Source organism: Hyaena hyaena, unplaced genomic scaffold (assembly GCF_003009895.1).
Source record: "Hyaena hyaena isolate Hyena2069 unplaced genomic scaffold, ASM300989v1 scaffold_232, whole genome shotgun sequence".
In the NCBI taxonomy this organism is placed as follows: domain Eukaryota; kingdom Metazoa; phylum Chordata; class Mammalia; order Carnivora; family Hyaenidae; genus Hyaena; species Hyaena hyaena.
Window position 1 is genome coordinate 527,919 of NW_024080864.1, and position 22,267 is coordinate 550,185.

General features: G+C 39.8%; 1 protein-coding gene across 1 annotated transcript in view; it reads left to right on the top strand.

Annotated features, from left to right (window-relative positions):
* RAB3C (RAB3C, member RAS oncogene family) overlaps positions 1-22,267 on the top strand; it is a 247,275-nt gene that overhangs the window by 188,719 nt on the left and 36,289 nt on the right. Inside the window, exon 3 of the mRNA XM_039243831.1 lies at positions 17,349-17,473. Coding sequence (XP_039099762.1) covers positions 17,349-17,473 — 125 coding nt within the window. The remainder of the gene's footprint in view (positions 1-17,348; positions 17,474-22,267) is intronic.

Below are 22,267 nucleotides of genomic sequence, written 5' to 3' on the forward strand. Positions count from 1 at the left end.
CACCCTGGCAGGACAACTGAAGCTGAAATAAGTGCAATTGGGATGTTGGGGGGTCCTCGGCATAGGGGATGTCCTGGCAGAGTGATGAGGCAAGGGGCTGGGTATATACCGGGAAGCCAGTATGTCCTGCACTCTGTGCAGAGGGTACCCTGGTGGAATGGCCGGAACGCAGGCCAAGGGTTCTGGGGCCCTCCACACAGAGGTCACTTTGACAGGGTTGCTGAATCCAAAGCAGGCATGAGAAAGGATGTCCTGGAGGACTCTGTACTAGGAGTGTACTAGCAAGCCATTGAGAGCTAAAGTGGTGTCTGCCTGGAGTGCTCTAGGGTGCTTTGCACCTGTGTCACCTTGGCAACATCATTGGAGCTGTAGTCAACACCGACCTGGGGTGTCCTGATGTGTGCGGCACTTTGGCCGCCTTGGTGGCATGACTGGGCTTGTTATGTGCTAGGGCACAGGGCTCGCTGAGGTGGCAGGCCAGCTACAGCATCTAGACCCTGCTCCCACTCATGCTGTTAAGGTGGAGGGAGGAGATGAACCCTAGCATTCTCTAGTCTCTCTGATGCAGAGCATTCCAGCAGCTTCCTCACTTTGAGCAGAGTTCTAGGGCTGGTTCCTTAATGTTCTAATTGCTCTTCTAAACCACAGTTTCCCTTCCCCTTCCCTTTCCCCTTCCCTCGGGACGTCTGGGGCTGGTGTGGGCCAGTGATGAGAAAGGCCCACTATATCATCTGGACCCTGTTCCCATCTGTACTATTCAGGTGAATGAGGAGCATAAACAATAGCACTCACCACTCTTCCATCCCAACAAGAGTTTGAGCAGCTTCTGAGAAATTTGGCTTGTTTCCTTATGTTCTAGTTGCTCCTTCAAAGCCTGACTTTTTTTCTGTACCCAAGGGAAGAAGAATCCATACAAGTTCTCTTAGTACTATCCCTTCCCAGTGCAGTTTACAGCTTCCGGAGTGACGATTCCCTTCCTTACAGTGTCTCATTCTCTCTTGGTGATCTCTGTGGTCTTTCTCTCTCTCTCTCTTTCATTCGGAAGCTGTTCAGTCAGCCCTCAGCTCTTCTTTAGGAAGATTTGCTCTGTAAAAAAGTGTAGATTTGGTGTGGTCATGGAGATAAGTTCAGGGTCTTCCTGTCTCCATCTTGTACCAGAAACTATCTTTTTTAAACTGTGTTTTTACTATCTTTTTTTCTTCTGTAAGAAAAAGAGCTTTCAAAACTAGAAACTTCTTTTTCTTCTATCCAAGGTCTGCCTCCAAGGAGGCTTCAGGAACAAATTCTGCAGTAATATTTTCAAGTCAAAAGTACCTTTTCCAGAGATAGTCATAGTTCTCAAGGGATGTCCTTCTAATCTGAGAATAAACAAGTTTTGGTTAAAATTAAATATTTCAAACTCAGAAGAAGCCCTTCTACTCCACTGAATTTAATATTCTCTTCCATTTGCACATAGGGTTCTAGATGAACTAAGTATGAACATTCCCTGAGCACATCACAGGCTTGAATTATGCTGGGCTTTTGCCCTCATTCCTTACTCTAGAATGTCTTTTGCTAGAGAAGTCAGTGACCTCTTTCCATAGTAAAGTAAATGCATGGGGAGTAGAGGAAACCCATGACCACCAAATATGGTCCATGGAATTAGAGATGGAATAGCACATGTTTGCTCTGCAAGTAGAATTTTTATGAACCAGTTGTTGAAATGCTAAGTCCAGATAGCAGGAGAGTTAATTATGTTGCTAATACTAGTGAAAACAATAGCCCCCTTTATGGTTAAGGCCAGACATGGTTTTAAATATAATAGTCAAAATAAAAGCATACCACATTGAACAATGTATCCACCATGTATCAGAAAACAAGTCTTTGAAAAAGCTGTTAGGAATAGTTAGGTTTAAGTCTGAATCAGATACAAATTAAATAAGAGTAGCAGCTCTTCAAAGCAATCCTCTGTTTCATCTCATTATAAATTAATTGTTACAAGTCAAAGAAATTAAAAATTTAAAAGAACATTGGACCACTTAACCTAGCTGCCTATCAGGATGAGGTTTGCCTTATGTGTTTACTTACCAGATCAGCCTAAAATAATGAGGGAAAGGAAGGATACTTGAGCCATCGGATGGAAAGTTTTACTTTATTTCGAGAAACAAAGATCCAATTTTCCTGTCTTTAATTTCATCTCCAGGATTTTTGTTTTCTCCTTTGGAGTCAAGCAAGAATATTTATTTTTCAACTTCCCTCTATGCTCCAGGATGTCAAATTCTCAAGAAATATTATATCATGTTTTGTCATGTTATAATTTATTTGTTTTGCCCAAAGCCAGCTAGTGTTATTTCAAATAGCTTGGTACACACTGGGGTTTTAGAATTTTGGCTAAACTGCTTTTGCTTAACGTAGCCTGCATTTTTCTACATTTACTATTTATTCTCCTTATAGATAATTTTATTTTTTTTCTCTTCCTTCTCATTTATTAGATAGTGCCCACTGAATTGTAACTGAACCTAGTATGTAGCCTTCAGTGTTCGCACAGCTGACAAAATACATCCATTTAGCTGAATGTTATCTTTCTAGAGTTGGTGAATTGGAATGGGAGAATCTCCAGGTACATTAAGTTTATTATTTACTATTTATCAATTCCAGATTGTATGTTGCAGTTGAAACCTTTACAGTAGCTGAATAAGTTAAACACCCTAGACTATTTAGCTACAAACATTACCTTGTTTTGTTTCCTGAATAAATAACTCTTGAAGCATTCACATAGTATGTTGTTGAGGGTCAAGTCCAGAAGATAGACCTTGGACAGTTTGTTCAATAGAGACCATCTATTCCCATATAACAATGAGACAACCAGAGATGGTCAACTGCTCAGGTTTCAGGTCATGTTCCTTAAAGGCCATAAGCTGGGGCAGCCACCTACCCAGAGCTGAAAATATAGAAATGCTTCCCATCTTAGAGAAGCCACCAAAACCAGAAGACAAGGAGAAACACGAGGTTCTCCCCTCTTCCCTCTCTAGTCTCCCGATGGTGTCCTCTGGTGGAAACCATTGGCAAGGTAGCCTGAGGAACCTTCGGTGCAAGGGGCAGCCTCCTACCATACAGAGCACTGCCTGTATGGAAGAGCAAGAAAAACATAGGATAACAAATGGGCAAATGTCTGATAAAACCAGAAAATACTCATCAGGAAACAGAAGTGCTTCTCTTGATACACAAATTGTCTGGGTACTTTGTATGTATGTATTTCCTAAGAGATAATTTGTTGTTTTGTTTCATTTTAAGGTGTGATGATTACTAGTTAATAGGATCTTCTCAAGTCCCATGTTACTAGACAATTTCTTCCGAAGCAGGAAACACAAGGGCAGATGGATACTTCAAGAATGGGTGTTAATATACACATGAGACATACTGTCTTTCAAATAATGCACTGTTTGTATAAATCAGTTGTAGCTTGCCCTGCTCACATGTTTAAATGGGGGACTTCTAGAATTTGCCTCCACCAAAATGATGCCACCATGGCCTTGTCTGCTTATAAGGCAGATGGTGTGAATGTGATTCATTCTAATTATAGAGGGACATGAGGAGACTAGAATTTAATCAAAGTATCTGAGTATGGGTTCACTTAACCACTTCTCCACTGCATGACAGTGTATTTCTACAAGAGCTCTGGTTCATGTGCACTGTGGACAACAGGACCCCTTAGACCATGTGTCCGACATGGATTCTGAAAGACTGAACAAGAATTACTCTGGAACCAGGGACAAATGGCGGCTGTGGAGTTTAATTTTTAGATATTTTTTAGTTTCCTGAGGCCAGACTTCTCTCAAATGACACAACCTCTTTGCTTTGGCTCATTTGGAAAACTGATGTTTTATTTTATTTTTAATTTATTTTTAATGTTTGCTTATTTTTGAGAGAGAAAAAGAGAGTGTGAGTAGGGGACAGGCAGAGAGAGAAGAAGACATAGAACCCAGAGCAGGCTCCAGGCTCTGAATTGTCAGCACAGAGCCCGATGCAGGGTTCGAACCACAAATGATGAGAACATTACCTGAGCCAAAGTCAGATGCTTAACTGAGCCACTCAGACACCCCCAAAAAACTGTTGTTTTAAAGGATTGTGGTGTGTGTGTGTGCATGCACGCACGCTTGAGATAGATTATTTTTATGACAAACAACAGAACAATATTTCAGAGACATTGACAGGGCAGATTTAAAAATGGAAATGTGTTGTTGACTGAGAGCAGATGGTTCCTGGTTTTTCCAGATCTGGAAAACAGATCTGTTTTGCAGAACCCAAGATCTAGGGCTTGGCCCTGAGTATAATCTTTCTTTGCCTCTCTGCTTACTCATTTTCTTTCCTTTTCACTCTCCTCTCCATCAAGCTATAAAACTCTTGGGGATGGCCACTTTCCTACAGCCCCAACTTTTTTCTCTGATACAGGATGGCAGTCTGAGCTCACCTCACAAAAGTGAACCACTGATGGCAGCCTCAGGAGCAGATTCCCCCAGACCACCCTCCCTCTACTGCCCCACACATCACCAACACCATTTCCAGGCATGGTGCCCCCATAGAGCTCCTTGGCCCCCTCATGGTCACCTCCACTTCTGCAACCTTAAAACTCCAACCCCATTCTAGCTCAGGGGATCCTCCACTTCAGTCTGTGTATTTCTCTGACATGGAGGTTAAATCTTACTTTAGACTTAAGAATATTTTAAAGATCCATCATTATTTTTTTAAGCTCCTAACTGAGACCAATAACAAGAAGTAGAGAGAAGAATTACTAAGAGAAAGCTTAGTAAAGCTTATTTCCATTTTTCATTTATGACAAACACGAAAAAGAAAGAGGGAGGTTGCAGAGATGACCAAGGGCATAGTCTGTGGTCATTAAATAGGGTAGAAACAGTTGAAACTGAATCTCCACCTGAATACCATACCCTTCTGAGTCTTTGCTCTCCATTCCTCTCCATTTCACCTCCTGTGCTTCTGGGACACTTGTCAGAAACTTTGAAAGTGATGGGCCCTCCTTTACCCTGCCCATTTTAATATTAACATTTCAAGCCATACATTATCTCTCCCATGAGTGTAGCAGCCTGAGGACAGGGTCTAAGTCCCATTTATTTCTCTCTCTTAATATGGTGCTGCTTGAAGCACCATCTAACACCCACCATTAGCATCATCTGGGTGCTTGTTGGAAATGCAGAATCTCAGGGCTCCTGAGCGACTCAGTCAGTTAAGCATCCGACTTCTGCTAAGGTCATGATCTCACAGTTGATGAGTTTGAGCCCTGCATCAGGCCTGTGCCAACAGCTCAGAGCCTGGAGCCTGCTTTGGAATCTGTGTGTATTTCTCTCTCTCTCTGCCCCTCCCCTCTCTCTTTCTCTCTGAAAAATTGAATAAACATTAGAAAAGAAATCTTTAAAAATAATGCAGAATCTCATGCCCTACTATGGACCTCCCAAATCAGAATATCTACATGTAGAGTGTAGGAATGTGTTAAAGCAAAGCTTCCAAGTGATTCCGGGGCTGTTAAAGTCTGAAAAGCGGAACCTTCTGATGTAGACCCGTGTCTTGTTCACAATCGCTGTTTAATAAACACTCCTTGATTTGAATGTAGTTGCTAGATTGTATTATGGAGCCAAACCACAGCTCCCTGAGAACGGAGACCCTGTCTTCATTACTGCCATGTCCCAGCTCCTCACGTGATGTCTGATGATGCATTTGTTAGGTTAAAATAGAATTGGATAGTATTTGGCTTTGGTTTCTCTCCCACTTTAACCTTTTCTAATTAAAGGTTACAAAACAGCAAAGAAAATCACAATGAAGACTGTTTAGAGAATAATTTTGAGATAATATATCAGCTATGTGGGGCCAGGGGCTAGGGGAAATATAGAATGGGAATTAAAGAGTGTACTTATCATGATTAAAATAAAATGCTTAAAAAATACATCAGTGCCATGTGGATAATTAATGGCATCAATTTGCCAGTAATAATACCTTCTATTCATATAGCAATCTGTTTTCAAAATGCTTTGGACATTCTTCTCACTGGTCATTATAAAAATCTGCCACAGTATGTTCTGTTAAGAAGAAGCAGAGATTTAAAAAAAAAAAAGAAAAAAAAAAACTTAGAGAGTAGATCTAGTTCTCTGAAGTACAAAAACTAGAACCCAGAACTTGGAATTCCTTTTCTCATGGAATGGTTTCCAGTCCATTTGCATCATACAGTGTCTGAGTGTTTCTGGTAATTTTCCTTACTAAGTTTCCACTTTAGTTTCTTCATCTATAAAATAGGGAGAATGATAATATCTACATGATACCCTCATAGAAATTAAATGAGATAAAAATAAATGTACCATTTAGTACATTGCCTTGCACTACATAAGGGTTTAATAAATGAAGCTACTGTTGTATTGTCATTTGTCATGATAGGTTTAAAAAAATATTACATTATTATATTTGTTATTACACTTCACTGACTCCCACCAAATTGACCAGCACTCCATAGGTAGGTTAGCAAGGGCCAGGGCCTTCTCTGTCTCAGATGGGGTTCCTTGCTAACTTGAGGGGACATTTATGGTGTTCAGTCGGATTCTCATGGCTGAAATGTTTCTGAGTGTTGCCCTCCCAAAGGTCTCTGCTTATGCTAATTCTTGTGGTCATGAAATGTAATAACCCACCAAGAAGGTTAGTTATCTGCTGTGATCATAGTAGTTCCTTCTCTGTCTCAGTTTCAGGCTGACGACTAGTGATTTCAAACACATGCATTCCTTGCATCAGCTGTTAAGTTGTTACGGTTAGTTTCCTTTAAAAATGAGCTCAAAACGTTTGTTTAGCTCAGCAATTAATGATGGAATCGGTAAGCTATGGCCACGGGTTTAAGGACACACCTGGAGGCAGTCAGGAATGCTGAAACACATTTACCAACAGTTGCAAAATAGGTTAATATCCACGGACCGATGATCAATTGTAATCCAGGCACAGTTGACTTGAATTTCTGTTTCCTATCGGCAAGACTTCATCTATATTATTACCTGTTTTCTACCATCTGCAAAGCTGTAGAACAGATCAAAGACCGTGAAAAACAGATGACCTGGAAAGATGTACTAGACATAGTTCCTAGTAATCTTTTTATGCCCAATTCAGAGTCTTTCACAATTTTTCTCTGACTGCGGTTCCAAAAGAGTGGGCTAGTGATGGGGGAATGAATAGAGGGTGTAAGTAGATCCAGTTTCCTCATTTGCCTGCCTGAAAAGGATGCTTCACAGTGTTAGTCTTGAGAGGGGCTACGTGGACCTTTCTCGTTTTCCTGTCTTTATCTCCTGCTAATACCACTTCCACGTTTCCTGCAGCTCCTACTCCAAAAGTCCTAGAGACGGGTGGTCCCACTCCTCCTCTTTAGAAATTCCACTTTCCCCACAGGCAGAAGTTTCCATCCCCCCACTCCTGGTCCTATCTTAATATCTTGCAAAACTCAGTGCTCAGGCTTTGGCTGAAAATGTATGGAGATTGTCCTTTGCTCAGCCACTGGGGCTGCACAGAGGAAGGAGAAGGTTCTGGTATCTGAGCGAGGGCAGAGCACATGCTAGATTATTAGTTCAGCTTCCCCTTCAGCACCTCTGTTTACTTAACATGAAGAAGCCATCTTGGAAAAGATCAGGAATTGCCCCACAGAGAACAGACTCTTGACTAATTTGAGGAAAGGATCTTTCTGTTAACATGACTTTGGCCTTGCCTGTTGTGGAAGAATAAACCCAGGCATTCACGAGCAGAGGACCCAGTGAAGGGGGCTCTCTCTTTGTTGCCCAGAGAGAGTAGACTCTTGCTGCACTTAGTTGTTGTTTTTCTTTCTTGCACAGAAGAAGAGCTCTGTCCAATAGTTACTACCTCACATCAAGTTTTTAAAAAGGGAATTTGAAATTCTGAAAAATAAAAGCAAGATAAGTTATAAGAGAGTCATGATGGAAACCGGCCCACAATTGGATTTAGACTAGCAACATAGAATCTAATGTAGGCTCCAAGGTAACTCCAGGACCCCACTGATAAGACAACTGCTTCTTGAGTTCTTCAAATAAATGCTCAGTATTGGATCTCAGCAACAAACAGACTTCCTGCAGTGAGGCAAATGAAACAGATCCTTCAGACCTTCTAGTTCTGCTCATTCTCACGGTGATGACACTGTATGAATGAATATTTGGGGCATTTTTGGTTTCCCCAAGAGACAACTATATTTTTATTTTCAAAAGGTCATCAAATATTTACTGTATGCATTTATGAATTCTTGTGTTCAGTAAAATGTAGTTACTTCTCTCCCCTGTGGAAGCAGTCAGCATCTTAGAGAAATGCAGGCATGGGGAGCCTTGGAATGTAGATTCACCTTGGCCAATAGGTAGTTAGGTTATTTTTTATCAACTCTGTCCACATCTTGAGTCTCCACTTCATCGCTTACAAAATGAAGGAGTTGGATGACAGCCTTCTAAACCAACTCTTTCACCATGCTGAGGTGTTAAATTACTCTCTCAGGTCGGGGCAAAAAGGAAAACATGAGCCCTCTAGGGTAGACTGAATAGTTGGTCACACAGATGGTTTTGCAGGCTTTGGAGGGGAAAACAGTCGCTTCCCTGTAACATGGATACTGCCAGGCTATAAAAGGCCTATAAAACCTGAACTCTGCTAGCAACATGTCCTGAGAGGGGTGTGATGGGGCATAGGCATTGCATATGATGGTGATTCTTCTCCTCTGCTTTTAAATTTATTTGCTTATATTCTGAATTAACTTCTTACCCATTTTTGCCACATTCAACCTATCATTTATTCATTTATTTGGTCAGTAATTAAAAATTATTTAAGGATCACCTGGATGGTTCAGTCATTTAAGCATCCAGCTTCGGCTCAGGGCATGATCTCATGGTTCATGGGTCGAGCCCCACGTTGGGCTCTGTGCTGACAGCTTGGAGCCTGGAGCGTGCGTCTCCCTTTCTCTCTGCCTTTCCTCCACTCATGCTTGCATGCTCGCTCGCTCGCTCTCTCTCTCTTTCAAAAAAATAAACATTTAATTTTTTCAAAAAATTAAAACATAAAAATTGTTTGAGAATCTTGTAAGTACCAGACATTATCTTAAATACAGGAGATGTAATGGTAAATAAAACAGTTGAGGTCCCTTCCCTCAGAGAACTGATACTCTAGCGGGAGGATGTAGCAAGTGTACAGGTCATAGTGAAGAGCAGGGTGCATGTGGGCCCTGGAAAGGGCACCTAGTTCAGAACAATGTGTGTGCTGAGAATGGATGGAAGAAAACTGGACAGCTTGACACAGAGGCAATAAATGTGAATTAGACAGGGGCACATGTGATAGCTATAGGTGGATTTCTTGCAAAAGTAATGAAGCTTAAGTTTAGTGGCAAATCAGTAAATGAGATATTTTAACAAAAGTGGGAAAAAATAAAAATCTGAGTTAAAGCATTGCTAATTTCCGTAAAATCCATCACAGTGGTCGATGTCAGGGTACAAACAAGTTAGCCAACAGCCTTTAATACCCAAGAGCCTTTAATATTTAACAACAGTGCTTCCGAGCCAGTAGTACCAGCTCCCAACAATGCTCTTTAGTAAGATTTGGGCCTTTTACTTGGACAGGCTCCTTCAAATTAGTTAGGGGTCCCCCAGTTATAGGGTCTGGGACAAGAATTTATATAAAAGTGGTTTATTCTGGAAGTGCAAGTAACATGCACAGAGAGGGACAGAAAAGAGATTAGAAAGGGAAGGAAGCCAATAAAATCTGTGTTCTGACTGCAATTGGTGAGTAGAACTTAATCCTGCCTGAAAGCTCTGGGAGTCAGTGTGATAGCAGTCTGACGAGGAAGGGTGCTGGGGTTTGGGTACACCAACTACTGTCAGTTCCTGGCTGAGGTCTCTTCTTGGGGCATGTTATTTCCTTGTTATATTTGATATCCCCTGATAGGCAGAGTGTCCTTGCATTGCTTTGGAGATGATTTTAACGCAAATTGCTATATATACTGACAGCTGGAAGTCAGCTCACCAAGTGCAGAAGTGGTATGTTATGAGCAGAGTGCCAACATCATCTGCTCCATATTGCTTGTACTTAATCTGTATTTGTAATTTGCATTACTTAAGATGGGCCCTCAAATTTTTGTTAGTTTCAGGCCTTAAAAGGCTTAGAACCACTCATTGCAATAGTTCCTCTTTGTTGAAAAAGGCAGTATAAATGGGAAATTCAAAGAAATTAATAAGTCTATGTGAGAACTGGGAGAAAGGAAGATAACAAGAGCCAAAATGAAAATGGTAAGCCATGCCCTAGAAAGGGTGTTATGTTAAATAAAGCTCTTCTAGGTTTGCCTGAAATTTGCTGGTCTCAGCAGAACTCAGCTGGGCTCTTAGCTTGTCATTTCTGGGACAGGCTGACAGAGCAGCCCCATACCAGGATAGCTCTTTCCACAGTGAAGGGCAAGAATACAGGAAGACTGAGGGAACTGCACAATGCGTCTCTTGGCCATGGCTCACCTGTGGCTCATGTCACACCTCCTCATATTCCATTAGCTAAGGCAACTCGGCCCAATCGAAAGCTGATAAGGCAGGAAAATAAAATCCACCTACAGGGAAAGAGCTGATGACCCAGTGAGGTAGCAGTACAATCTACTATAGAATTTTCACCAAAATGTTAGTGATTATCAGGAAACAGTAATATTTCTGGTAATTTTTATTATTTAGCTTTTTCTATTATTAGAATCTTTAATAGGAAGATAGTAAGTTTACCAAACCTATGTCTGTAAATAAAATAGATCACATATTGGGAGTATTTATTTGAGGATACTTTTTTTTAAAAGTCTCCTTTATAAACTCCTTTACTAAATGAGTTATGTCCATCAAAAAAGCCTAGTCCCTCAATTTCTTAAAACCACCTATTACCCTTTATAGTATATGTAAATCATTGCATTTTATTATGTTCCTGTTGGTTTCCTTACCATTACTCTCTCATTGTAAAATTTTTTCATGTGTATCTTATTTCCCCTTTTTTAATGTTTGTTTATTTATTTTTGAGAGAGAGAGAGAAGGAGAGCACAAGCTGGGGAGAGGCAGAGAGAGAGGGAAACATAGAATCCAAAGCAGGCTCCAGGCTCTAAGCTGTCAGCACAGAGTCTCGGACCCACAGACCATGAGATCAAGACCTGAGCTGAAGTCTGATGGTTAACCCACTGAGCCACCGAGGTGCCCCCACATGTATCTTTGCAAACCACTTGCAAATTCTGTAAGTGTTATTTAAGCCATAAATAGGAAAGATGTGGGGAGAGAGTCAGCCTGTTAATGTTCAGCCCCAGTTCCACATACAAATCACCTGGAGAGAGGGGCACCTGGGTGGCTCAGTTGGTTATGTGTCTAACTTCTGCCCAGGTCACGATCTCATGGCTCGTGAGTTCAAGCCCTGCATCAGGCTCTGTGCTGATAGCTCAGATCCTGGAGCCTGCTTCAGATTCTGTCTCCCTCTCTCTCTCTGCCCCTTCCCCGCTCATGCGCTGTCCCTGTCTCAAAAATAAATAAATGTAAAAAATTAAAAAAAAGATCACCTGGACAGAGATTTTTTAATTCCTATGATGAAATCCCTAGAGGTTATGATTTAATTGTTCTGCATTGGAGTAATTTTTTTTTAAAAAACTCTCCAAGGGCTGAGAAATATTGAATAAACAGATGATTAAATTAACAAGAAGTAACAGAAAGACATCCCTAGTGATGAGCAGTAGCTGGCTGGGAAATTTCCTTACAAATTGGAAGTTGGCTGAGAAGCTGTAGAGCTGTAGGACTCCTGAAGGTTGAAGAGAATAAGGAAATGGATGCTCCTGGAGGCAGACAAGCTTCCAGAAGAATGGACTGCTATTAAGATCTATTCAGGCTTCACTGGGTGAGGAAGAGCAAATCCTATGCTCTCTGATACCCCATTATTCCCACATAAAGCCCAAATCATACCCTAGGAGAGAATTGCTTTTATGCATCACTGATACATATTTTATGGACTGTGTTTTGCAGCGTTGGGACCAGCCGAAGTCCAGTCTCCACGACAGCAGGTTGAGCTCCTAGGAAATTACTTGAATAGCAAAACAGGGAAGAGGAAGTCATGATGGAGAAATTTGATTGGTTTATTTACAGCTCTCCAATCATAAATCATTCCATGCAGAATTCAGTCATATATGTGTAAAATATGAAAAGCTTTCATCTTCTTCTGCTTCATAATATAAAACAAAAACAGAAAACAACAAAAACCTTCTTTATGTATGTTTATGGAGAAGATAAAAATGAAAATGAAACTAGATGAGGGTTTTTTTTTTTTTGGCTTTTGTTTTAGTTAATAACAGATTTTTTTAATAACTGTGATCTGATCCTGGTAAGGCTGACTTAATTGCCATTTGTAGAGTAACCATGGTGACAAGCATATTGCTTCTGATTCCATTAATCTTCGTTGAGATTAACCATAAATCCCAAAGGATCTTTTGCAGTGATTCAGAAATAAATCATCTTTTCACATGTATATTATTTGGTGACAGCCACTTTCTTTAAATGTGTCTCTAACCAACAAAGAAATAAGACTCCCCCTAATGAGGTGATTAAAAATCCATCTCCAAAAAAAATTTTTTTTTACAAAAAACAGCAAATTACCAAAAGGTAAACACATAGAAATTACACGTACAGGAGGATTTATTCAACAAATGTGTGTTATACTCCAGCAGACATAGAAGAGGAAGATGATTCTATCCCATTTAGAAATTCGCCTATGTGTGACCTTGACCTCGAGATATGGAATGGAGACAAAATTTTATATTCTTTAATGAAAAAAGGCTTCCAATTGTTTAGAACATAGAAATTAGAAAGGATGAGTTGAGTTGGATTTGGGAAGAGGGGCAGCTGGTTGCCTAGGTCCTAGTTTGCCTAACCTAGGACTAATAATATGGTAGTCTCATTTTACAGACGAAGATATTGAGGCTAAAGAATGCAGAATGACTTCCCCAGACTCACTTAGTATTAGATCTTTCTTTTAAACTGGCTGAATAAATTGGTAGGATTCTGAGGTGGAAGACATGGAGTTGGATTAATATCCCAACATTCTCCTGACCTTAATTCATATTATGTCTTCATGAAATAAGTACAAGTCAGGGTCTTTCTCAACTCATGGGGCTTATACTTCATCTGCAATTTTTTTTCAGTTAAGGGAATACTCTGAGCTCATTTCAACCTGTGTCTTCATACATAAGTACCAAGAAAACAATAGCATTTTACAGAATCTAAGATGCACAACTTTTGTATGTTAACATCTTTGGAATTGGAATATGTCTTATAGTCAGTGGCTTCTTACAATCACTATCCAACAGTATCAAAGATGCATTTCATTGCCTGTACATGCACAGACTTAGTGATAGCTACTTTTATCATTATTACCTCAATTGAGTAGCAGAAAGGGTTATAAATTTAATGTGAATACTCATGTTGAAGTAATGACCATCATTTCTTATTTTCTTGAGAAGCAACTAGCTATAGGATTTAAGAAGGAAAGGTAACCACTAACAGTTGGGTTCATTGACTTCAGTATTGAGATAGTTATAGAATGATTATTATGTACTGAGCAAAGCAACTGAAGATCTGAAAAATTGCTAAATTCCTCAGAATACATAAAAGAAATTTCAGAGCAATAAGAGGCTGACATGAATGATAAATATGTCTAACAGGACTATTGTGAAAGCATTGTGTCATAGTTTCATTGCTGCTTATTTTTGTTCTTGGACATTCATCAAATAATTTTCATCATATAATTCATAGCACCTTGGATTCTATGATATGTGGTAATTCATAAATCAACCAGCATGGTTTTGATCCCCTCTAGCTGGTGACTGGACTTTGCCTAAAGCTACTCTGATGGTGGTAGACATCACCAGGAAGTCCACAGTAGTCAAACCAAAACCAAACATTGGGCATTTGCACCCATGAATCTAATGATAAGATTAACCAACTCTGATGGCAAATTAATCTTCTGTTCATCTCAGCACAAATACCCCAGACCATAATTTTAATTGATAAAAAAAGAGAAAATGGTTCCCATCAGCTATTGAAGATAAAAAACCTTCCAAGATAAAGGTTTTTAATACTTTCCTAGGACATGTAAACAAAAACATTTCCTTGACAATTTAGGACATTGGGGAAGTTACATTAAAATATTAGTAACAAAGGGAAGGGGAATGGTTTTGATACAACCATGGCTATAAATGTATCTTTATGAATAGGGAATGGTGAATGTTGTTCATGCATAAATGTATAACTTGTCACAGTAGACTAAGACCCTGTGGGTTATTAAATCAGCAGAAATGAGATGCTCACGTTGAATTGTAGAAGCACATATTCCATAAACTTGGCTGAAGAGTACAAATCAGCCAGCCACATTTTTTTTTCACTTTCACAAAGGTATACCCTGTTTAAGCTTATACAAACAGGGTTGAAGAGGATGTTTGCCTAGGTTAGGAAATTTCTTCAGGTAAGCATTTGTCCCCTGTAAACTCGGAAAGCCATATCCTTTATATAGTAGCCTCAACCTCTTCCTTACCAAAAGACATTCTCCTGTGACTCCCCTCTCACTACCTCATTCTGGTTATTTGATTTCTAGCTGCATGCCAGGATTACTTTCCCTACTTGGCTCCTAGCTGTATGCCCGGATAACTTTGTTAACATAAGGGCTCTCTACCTTGAGCCTTTCCAGGCATAGCCTTGGCTAATAAGACCTATAGGAGCAGATGGATAATTTAAAAAATACCTGAAGATCCACTCATCTGTTGATGGACACTTAGGCTCTTTCCATGTTTCAAGAAGATGTGGTTTATCTATACCATGGAATACTACATGGCAATGAGAAACAATGAAATCTGGCCATGTGTAGCAACATGGATGGACCTTGAGGGTGTTATGCTGAGCGAAATAAGTCAGGCAGAGAAGGACAAATATCATATGTTTGCACGTATAGGAGGATTAGGAGGAACTTGACGGAGGAACAAGGGGGAGAAGAAGGGCGGAAATGGTGGGGGAAAGGGAGAGAGGCAAACCATGAGAGACTCTTGAATGCTGACAAAAACTGAGGACTGATGGAAGAGGGGGGGAGAGGGGGATGGGCATGGAGGAGGGCACTTTGGGGATGAGCACTGAGTATTATGTAGAAACTAATTTGACAATAAACTATTTGGAAAAAAAAATACCTGAAGAAATCCACCTAGATTTGAGTTCCGTTGAAAGAACCTTTGGAATTTATTTTCTTTTTGTAAAACTATGTTAGCCCTTGAGATTTCATGTATATTAATGTACAGCATGCATTTTTACACCTAAATTCACTATGAATTTATCATTTGCCATAGACCACACACATAACTTGAGGTGAGAGAAAATTAGAGAGTTTTGAATCTTTACTTTTATTTTCCCAATTTATAGATGCATGCTGAATTTCTTGTTGCTGGAGGGGAATCGATTATTAACTTAGGTATCACTATTAGGTCATGTCTCCAGATTTTTCTGATAAAATATACTTTACCTCTGAGATGTTCACATGGGACACAACTATTCTAATCTCATTTGAAAACTTGTACTTGGTTCAAGACAATGCTCTGAAATAAAACACTATCTGCCTTGTAGCTCTAATCATTCTTCTTAGGAGGGAAAAAGAGTGATCGCATCTCACTGGAAGATCTGCTAGAGTTTACTATTTGATTTTATTCTCTGTACAAGTTGAGAACAGACTGTCACTATTTTCTATTTAATAATCCTGAAAGACTTGACAATTGCTAAGCAGAAACATTTCTAAGCTTTTCTTTTTGACATTTTACAAATCCCTTCTTTTAAACTTCATCCTTTTTTTTCAACATCTCTCTCTTGACCACCCACTGAGTGCTAGATCTTTCCCACATATCTTAGATTGTTGTTTTCAAATAAAAACATGGCCAATAGAAATGGAGGCATAAAGAACATGGCTTCCTTTCAGCTTTTTCTCTCAAATGATAACAAGCACACAAGAATTTCAATTCTCAAAATTCAAATAAGTAGCATGGTTACATGTTTAGAGCATAGGCTTGAGAGCTATACTAACATGGGTTTGATTTCCTAATTTGACCCTTGACTAGCTGGCTATTCTTGGGATAATTATTTAACCTCTCTAGGTTTCATTTTTCTTAGTGGTAAAATGGGTATAATAATAATATCCCTCTGATTCTAAGGATTAAATTCATGTAATGCATCTGACCTACTTAGGACTATACCTGCAAATGTGAACTATTACAGGTCTATCTCAGTTTCAAAATCAGAAGTTGGCTGTGTTCGTCATGATCGATACTAGAAATGTATTCAGAATTCTGGACATCCTGCTTATAATTTAAACTGCCAGCCCATTATATTGCAATTTTTGTATTAACCATTTTTCTCTGTAAAATGTAAATCATGACTTTATTCATTGTTAGGATCCACTTTTAAAAATTAACATCGGAGCATCTAGATGGCTCAGTAGATTGGGCGTCCGACTTCAGCTCAGGTCATGATTCACAGCTCCTGAGTTTGAGCCTTGTGTAGGGCTCTTTACTGACTACGTGGAGCCTGGAGCCTGCTTCCGATTATATGTCTCCATCTCTCTCTGTCCCTCCCCCAGCTGCGCTCTTTCTCTCTAAAAAAAAATAAACATTAAAAACTTTTCTTAAAAAGATTTAGAAATTAATATTATCCCCATATTTCCTAGCCTTTAATTGTCCTAGCTCTTCATGTTGTTGTAATAAGGGAAAATTATCTTTTTGTGTGATGGGCTTCCTGGAACTGAGGAGTTTCTAGGAACATGGGATTTTTACTGCAAAAACTGAGAACATGGTGGGCAAACCAGGATGGTTGGCTGCTCCAAGTATAAAGATTCTACATAAGGTGGAGGTAGGAGGAAGAGATAGTAGTCATGTTAATATCACCACATAAAACAATTATTTTTTTAAGTTAGTGTATTTTGAGAGAAAGCAAGCATGATCAGGGGAGGGGCAGAGAGAGAGAGAGAGAAAATCCAAAGCAGGCTCTGTGCTGTCAGGGCAGAGCCTGACATGCGGCTCAAACCCACAAACCACAAGATCATAACCTGAGCCAAAATCAAGAGTCAAACATTTAACTGACTGAGCCACCCAGGCACCCTAAAACAGAAGCCTTAATACAGCACCATTGTTCCCTTGATTCGTTCAGTCTCTGAGTATCTGAAGGGTGAAATTGCACGGAGCTAACTAACTCTAAATGTCAGGCATTTGGGTTTAGTATTTTGTTATTGTTCTCTCCTCATCATTTTTTTGCTTGTTCTTTTTCTTTTAGGTCAACTCAAATTAAAACATACTCTTGGGATAATGCCCAGGTTATCCTGGTTGGGAACAAATGCGACATGGAAGATGAGCGGGTCATCTCAACGGAGAGAGGCCAACATTTAGGAGAACAGCTTGGTAAGTGATAAAATAACAACAACAGAAAAGTTAGTAATTGTTTGTAACGCTGCACAGAGCAACAGCTAATTGCTAGAGTGGGTGTAATGAAAAGACTGTCAACTTTGCATGGAAACCAACATATCCTTGGTAAGAAGTGGATCTCCTCCTACTTTTCTGGCACTATTAGACTCCAGGCATAATAACAGAAGCAAAATAGCCAGAATGTTGATCTAGTACAAGGTATTCACATTCTTATTTCATGAGAAACACAGTTTAAGCTTTGCCTGATATTATTTGTTGCTGTTTTTTTCCCTTTATATCCAACATTTTGCACTGAGTGAGCACTTTATTATAATGTGTGATTGCTGTCAGGCTTTTACTAGAGGAGTTTAGTAGCACAGAATAGGACGTATTGTAGACACTGGTTCTGGGGACATCACTGACAACCTGCTGCTGTTAAAACTGTCTTTGAGGCTCCATCTCCTCATCTCTCAAGAATGAGTATCATGACCTGTGCCTACTTTACCAAGCTTTTGCAGATAAAACCAGGATAAAAAAATAGATTTTAGAGAGCTTTAGAAGTCGCAAAGCCATTTTAAACGCAAAACAGTGTATCTTGAGAGAAAAACACTGGAGTGAGTAGGGTAGAGTTTTGATGCACAGCAGGGACTCCTGACTTATTTTTATTTTAGCTCAAGGCATTTATACAGAGCACCTGTTACATGCCCTGCACTGTGCCAGATAACACAGGGAATACAAAAGTGTATGATTCACAGTCCCTGGGCTCAAGTTGCTTTTAGTCAAGTGATACTCGGAGGTAGACGCCAAGAGGAAAGCAACAGGAGGAAGGACGCAGATCGGAAGAGAGTTGCCAGAAGGTGTGGCAGCAGAGTGGGACAGGAGGCAGGTAAGACTCAAAGCAGACAGGACACCTGGAGAGAAAGTGTGTGGAATTGAGCAGAACAGCCAGAAAGGGATGAGTGATGAGAGGACGTAGAGATCATATGGGTTCAATGCCAAGATAAGGCCTGAATGGACCCTAAAGGAGAATAGAATATGAAAACCACAAAGGGGAGAGAAAACTTTATGAATAAAGGGCACAATAGAGCAAAGACATTGAGAGGAGAATGAGTAAAAACGTTGGAACCTAGCATCATATTATGGAAGTAGAGAGTGGATTTGGGGAACACTTAATTCAAGCCCTAGAGCAAAAGAGCTGGAATTCTTTTCTTAGTGTTCCTGCCCCTCTTCTTTCCCCTTTCCCTCTTCCTCTCCCTCTTCCTTCTTACACAACAGAAAACATGGAGGTATTCTTAGCTGACTCTGGCTCTCCAGCCTTTTTGGCCAGTACCTACAGTAAGAAATATGTTCAATCTAGCAACCCAGCGCATACGTACAGAGAAAGAATGAAGCAGAATTTTCCCAAAGTATATTTACCCTCACTAGATGAGATTCATTCTGATATTTTTCTATCCTCTCTAGTTTCTCCTTATATCTTTTAATAATGGTCTCAACCCACTGTTGATTTTAGGACCTAATGATGGGCCTCGACCTACAATTTGAAAAGCACTGCTATGAAGGGGTGCCTTGGGATCACTTTGCTGGTACTGGGCGGCACAGATTGGAGAAGCAGGGAGCCTCTTATTGGGTCATTCCGTCACGTGGTAATCTCATAAAGAATTATGAGCAATCCATTCTGAGAGCATAACACTTGTTCATGAGATCAGTGCTCTCATGAGACGACAGGCCATCACCTGATGGCCACAGGAACCCTTCCATGAATGTTCGTAGAGCTGCCTGTGAGAAGGTCACATAGCTGATGTCTGGTCTCCCTGTGGTTGCTCTTGAGCCTTTATCATTTCATTCAGAAGGGCTCTCCCCTTCTATCACTTTAACAATGTTTTTTTTTTTTTTTTAAGTCTGAAAAACTTGGCATTCTCTCTTTAATCCTCTCATCACTTCAAATAGTTAGGAATGGAGAATGGGGGGTGTCCAAGAGAGAAGGGAAACCTAGGAGAGGGTTAGCAGGGTGTTTTCTTGAAACCCTCTCTCCTTACCTGAATTTTCTTCACTTGTCAGGCATATGCCACATTGGGGGCAGGGGGACTGCCCCACAGATAGAAAGTGTCTCTATATATTAACCAGAAAATTGTTTGGTTCAAACAAAAATATATTGAGGCCAAGTACTGTTGAATGTTAGGAGTACCAAAGAGCCTGGTAACTATATAAATTCGTTACTTCTCTAATAAATTACTTGGGTGTTCCAGCAATTTGTTAGGTTTAGCTAATGGAAGGGAACATTAGAATGATGGGAATGCAGGGCGCCTGGGTGGCTCAGTCTGTTAAGCATCTGACTCTTGATTCTGGCTCAGGTCATCATCTTACAGTTCATAAGATCAAGCCCCACATAAGGCTCTGTGCTGACACTGTGGAGCCTGTCTGGGTTTCTCTCTCTCCCTCTCTGCCCCTCCCCCCTTCCTGTGCATTTTCTCTTTGTCTCTCAAACTAAATCAACATGAAAACAAACAAAGAAAGGAATGCATCAAGAGGGTGACCTTTGTTAGAATGCTTGTGACTGGCATCAACATGACCGTTTTCATACAGTACACAGATGCAGGAAAGTTCCTGAAATTGTGAGGCAGAAATGTTTTACATTCCTGTGCAGGTTCTTCAAATGGTTTCTAATTGATTTTTTTTCTATTTCATATAACTCACCAGTTGTCATAGCAACCAACACTTGTGAGTTCTTAGAGAGTCATTTACCTTCTTTAATGTGGTTTGTTCTTAGGACTACACACACTTCTACAAATAATCGTGAGAGAGCATATATATGGAAATAAAACCACTCTCACAATCCAAATTAAGTATTTTAAAGGTCTTTGCTTTATTTTTAAGAAGTACTAGTAAAACTCTGAATTGTCTCACATAGACACAGAGGTTGGGCACTGCGTTTTACACGTCATTTCCACATTTGGGCGGATGGTTGAAAATAACTGTTCCATCAGTCTGGATACATTTAATTCTTCATTGTGGATGGCTAAACCCATATAACATTTGCTCATCCTGATGGGAGGGTACGCGAAGGAACTGACTTGTAGCTAAGGTATTTAAGATTGTGAGGCAGAAGTTTAAAATCTGTGTACGGCAGCTGCCCTTGTTAATCCAGTTTAGTTCACCAAACATCTAAGCGTTTACAGTGTGTCAGCTGCTGGAAACACCATACCCTACCTTCCAGGAAGAAACACGGTACTACCTGACATAAAGTACACAGACAAGGAACATTTTTCTGGCCTTCTATTTCCTGATTGTTTGTTCCACTTGACCCTATTGGGTACGTCCTCCTTATAGAACTTGGCCTTCTTTGCTTCCACCCCATCATGCGCTCCATTCTCCTCCCTGCTCCCTTGTCATACCTTCTGTTTTCTTGGAAGGCCCTTCCTCTTTCTGCTGCTTGGACTTTGGCTCCCCTTCCTGAGCTCACCACTCTTCATTATCTCTGTGCTTCCTTCAATGTTCCTATCCACTTCCATGGTTAGAGCTCCTACAGACCATGAAAACCAAATGTTTTTGTTGTGCTTTTTTTAAAATTTTAAGTCCGGTGTAGTTAACATACAGAGTTTTATTAGGTTTAGCTATACAGTGTAGTGATCGAACACTTCCATACCTTACCCAGGCTGATCACAGGTACATTCCTTAACCCCATCACCTGTATCATTGTTCCCTGTCTTCCTTCTAGTAACCATCAGTTTGTTCACTATAGTAAGGCTATGTTGTCTTCTTGGTTTGTCTCTTTTTTTCTTCACTTCTTTGTTTCATTTCTTAAGCTCCACCTATCAGTGAAATCACATGATATTTCTCTTTCTCTAACTGACTTACTGCACTTAGCATAATACATTCTGGCTCCATCCAGGTCATTGCAAATGGCAAGATTTCACTCTTTTTCATGGATGAATAATATTCCTCTGTGTGTGTGTGTGTGTGTGTGTGTGTGTGTGTGTGTGTGTATGTGTGTGTATCACATCTTCTTTACCCATTCATCACTTGATGGACATTTGGCTGCTTCCAAAATTTGGCTATTGTAAATACTGCTATAAATGTAAGTAAGATATGTTACGCTTCTAACTTTTTAAGGAACTGCCATACTTTTTCCGCAGTGGCTGTATCAGTTTGCATTCCCACCAACAGTGACAATGAAATCTTGTTCTAACCCTGACCTCTCCCTTGAGCTGTAACTCCTCTGTCTCCCTACCCCCATAGCTGTGCTTCTGATCTAGGGTGGTCCTTTAGTCATCTGAAGCTCAATTGCCTGAGGTTCTCTTTCAAGTGTACCTTGTAAACCCAACTCAAGCTTGTTGCATTAGAGTTTCTAAAGCAGAAGCCCAGATGTCTACATTTTTAAGAACCACCCTATGACTTTCACACAACAGTAATTTTGGAATGCTGTCTTAGAGTGGCAAGCATTACAAAAGAGTAGAGAATTGCTCCTAGAGCTGAAGTTATCTTACAGCTGACATTATTCTTTTAATGTAAGTTTTAGCATTTACTACAGATGCATGTAACTATTAACAATATATAGAAATGTTTTAGATTTGCATTTTGTCTGAATAATAAATTTATAATATGACAATAATCTAGATAAATATATAATATTATAACTTAAATTTTGAAGGTAAAATTAATATAAAATTAGAAAAAAGAGAAATTTTTTTTTCTAAAATCAAAGTCACTTAACTAAAAATAAGAACAAATAAATTTATAGAGGGGAAGGGATTTGTATTGCCTTGAAATTATAGATGAAAGAATATTTGAACT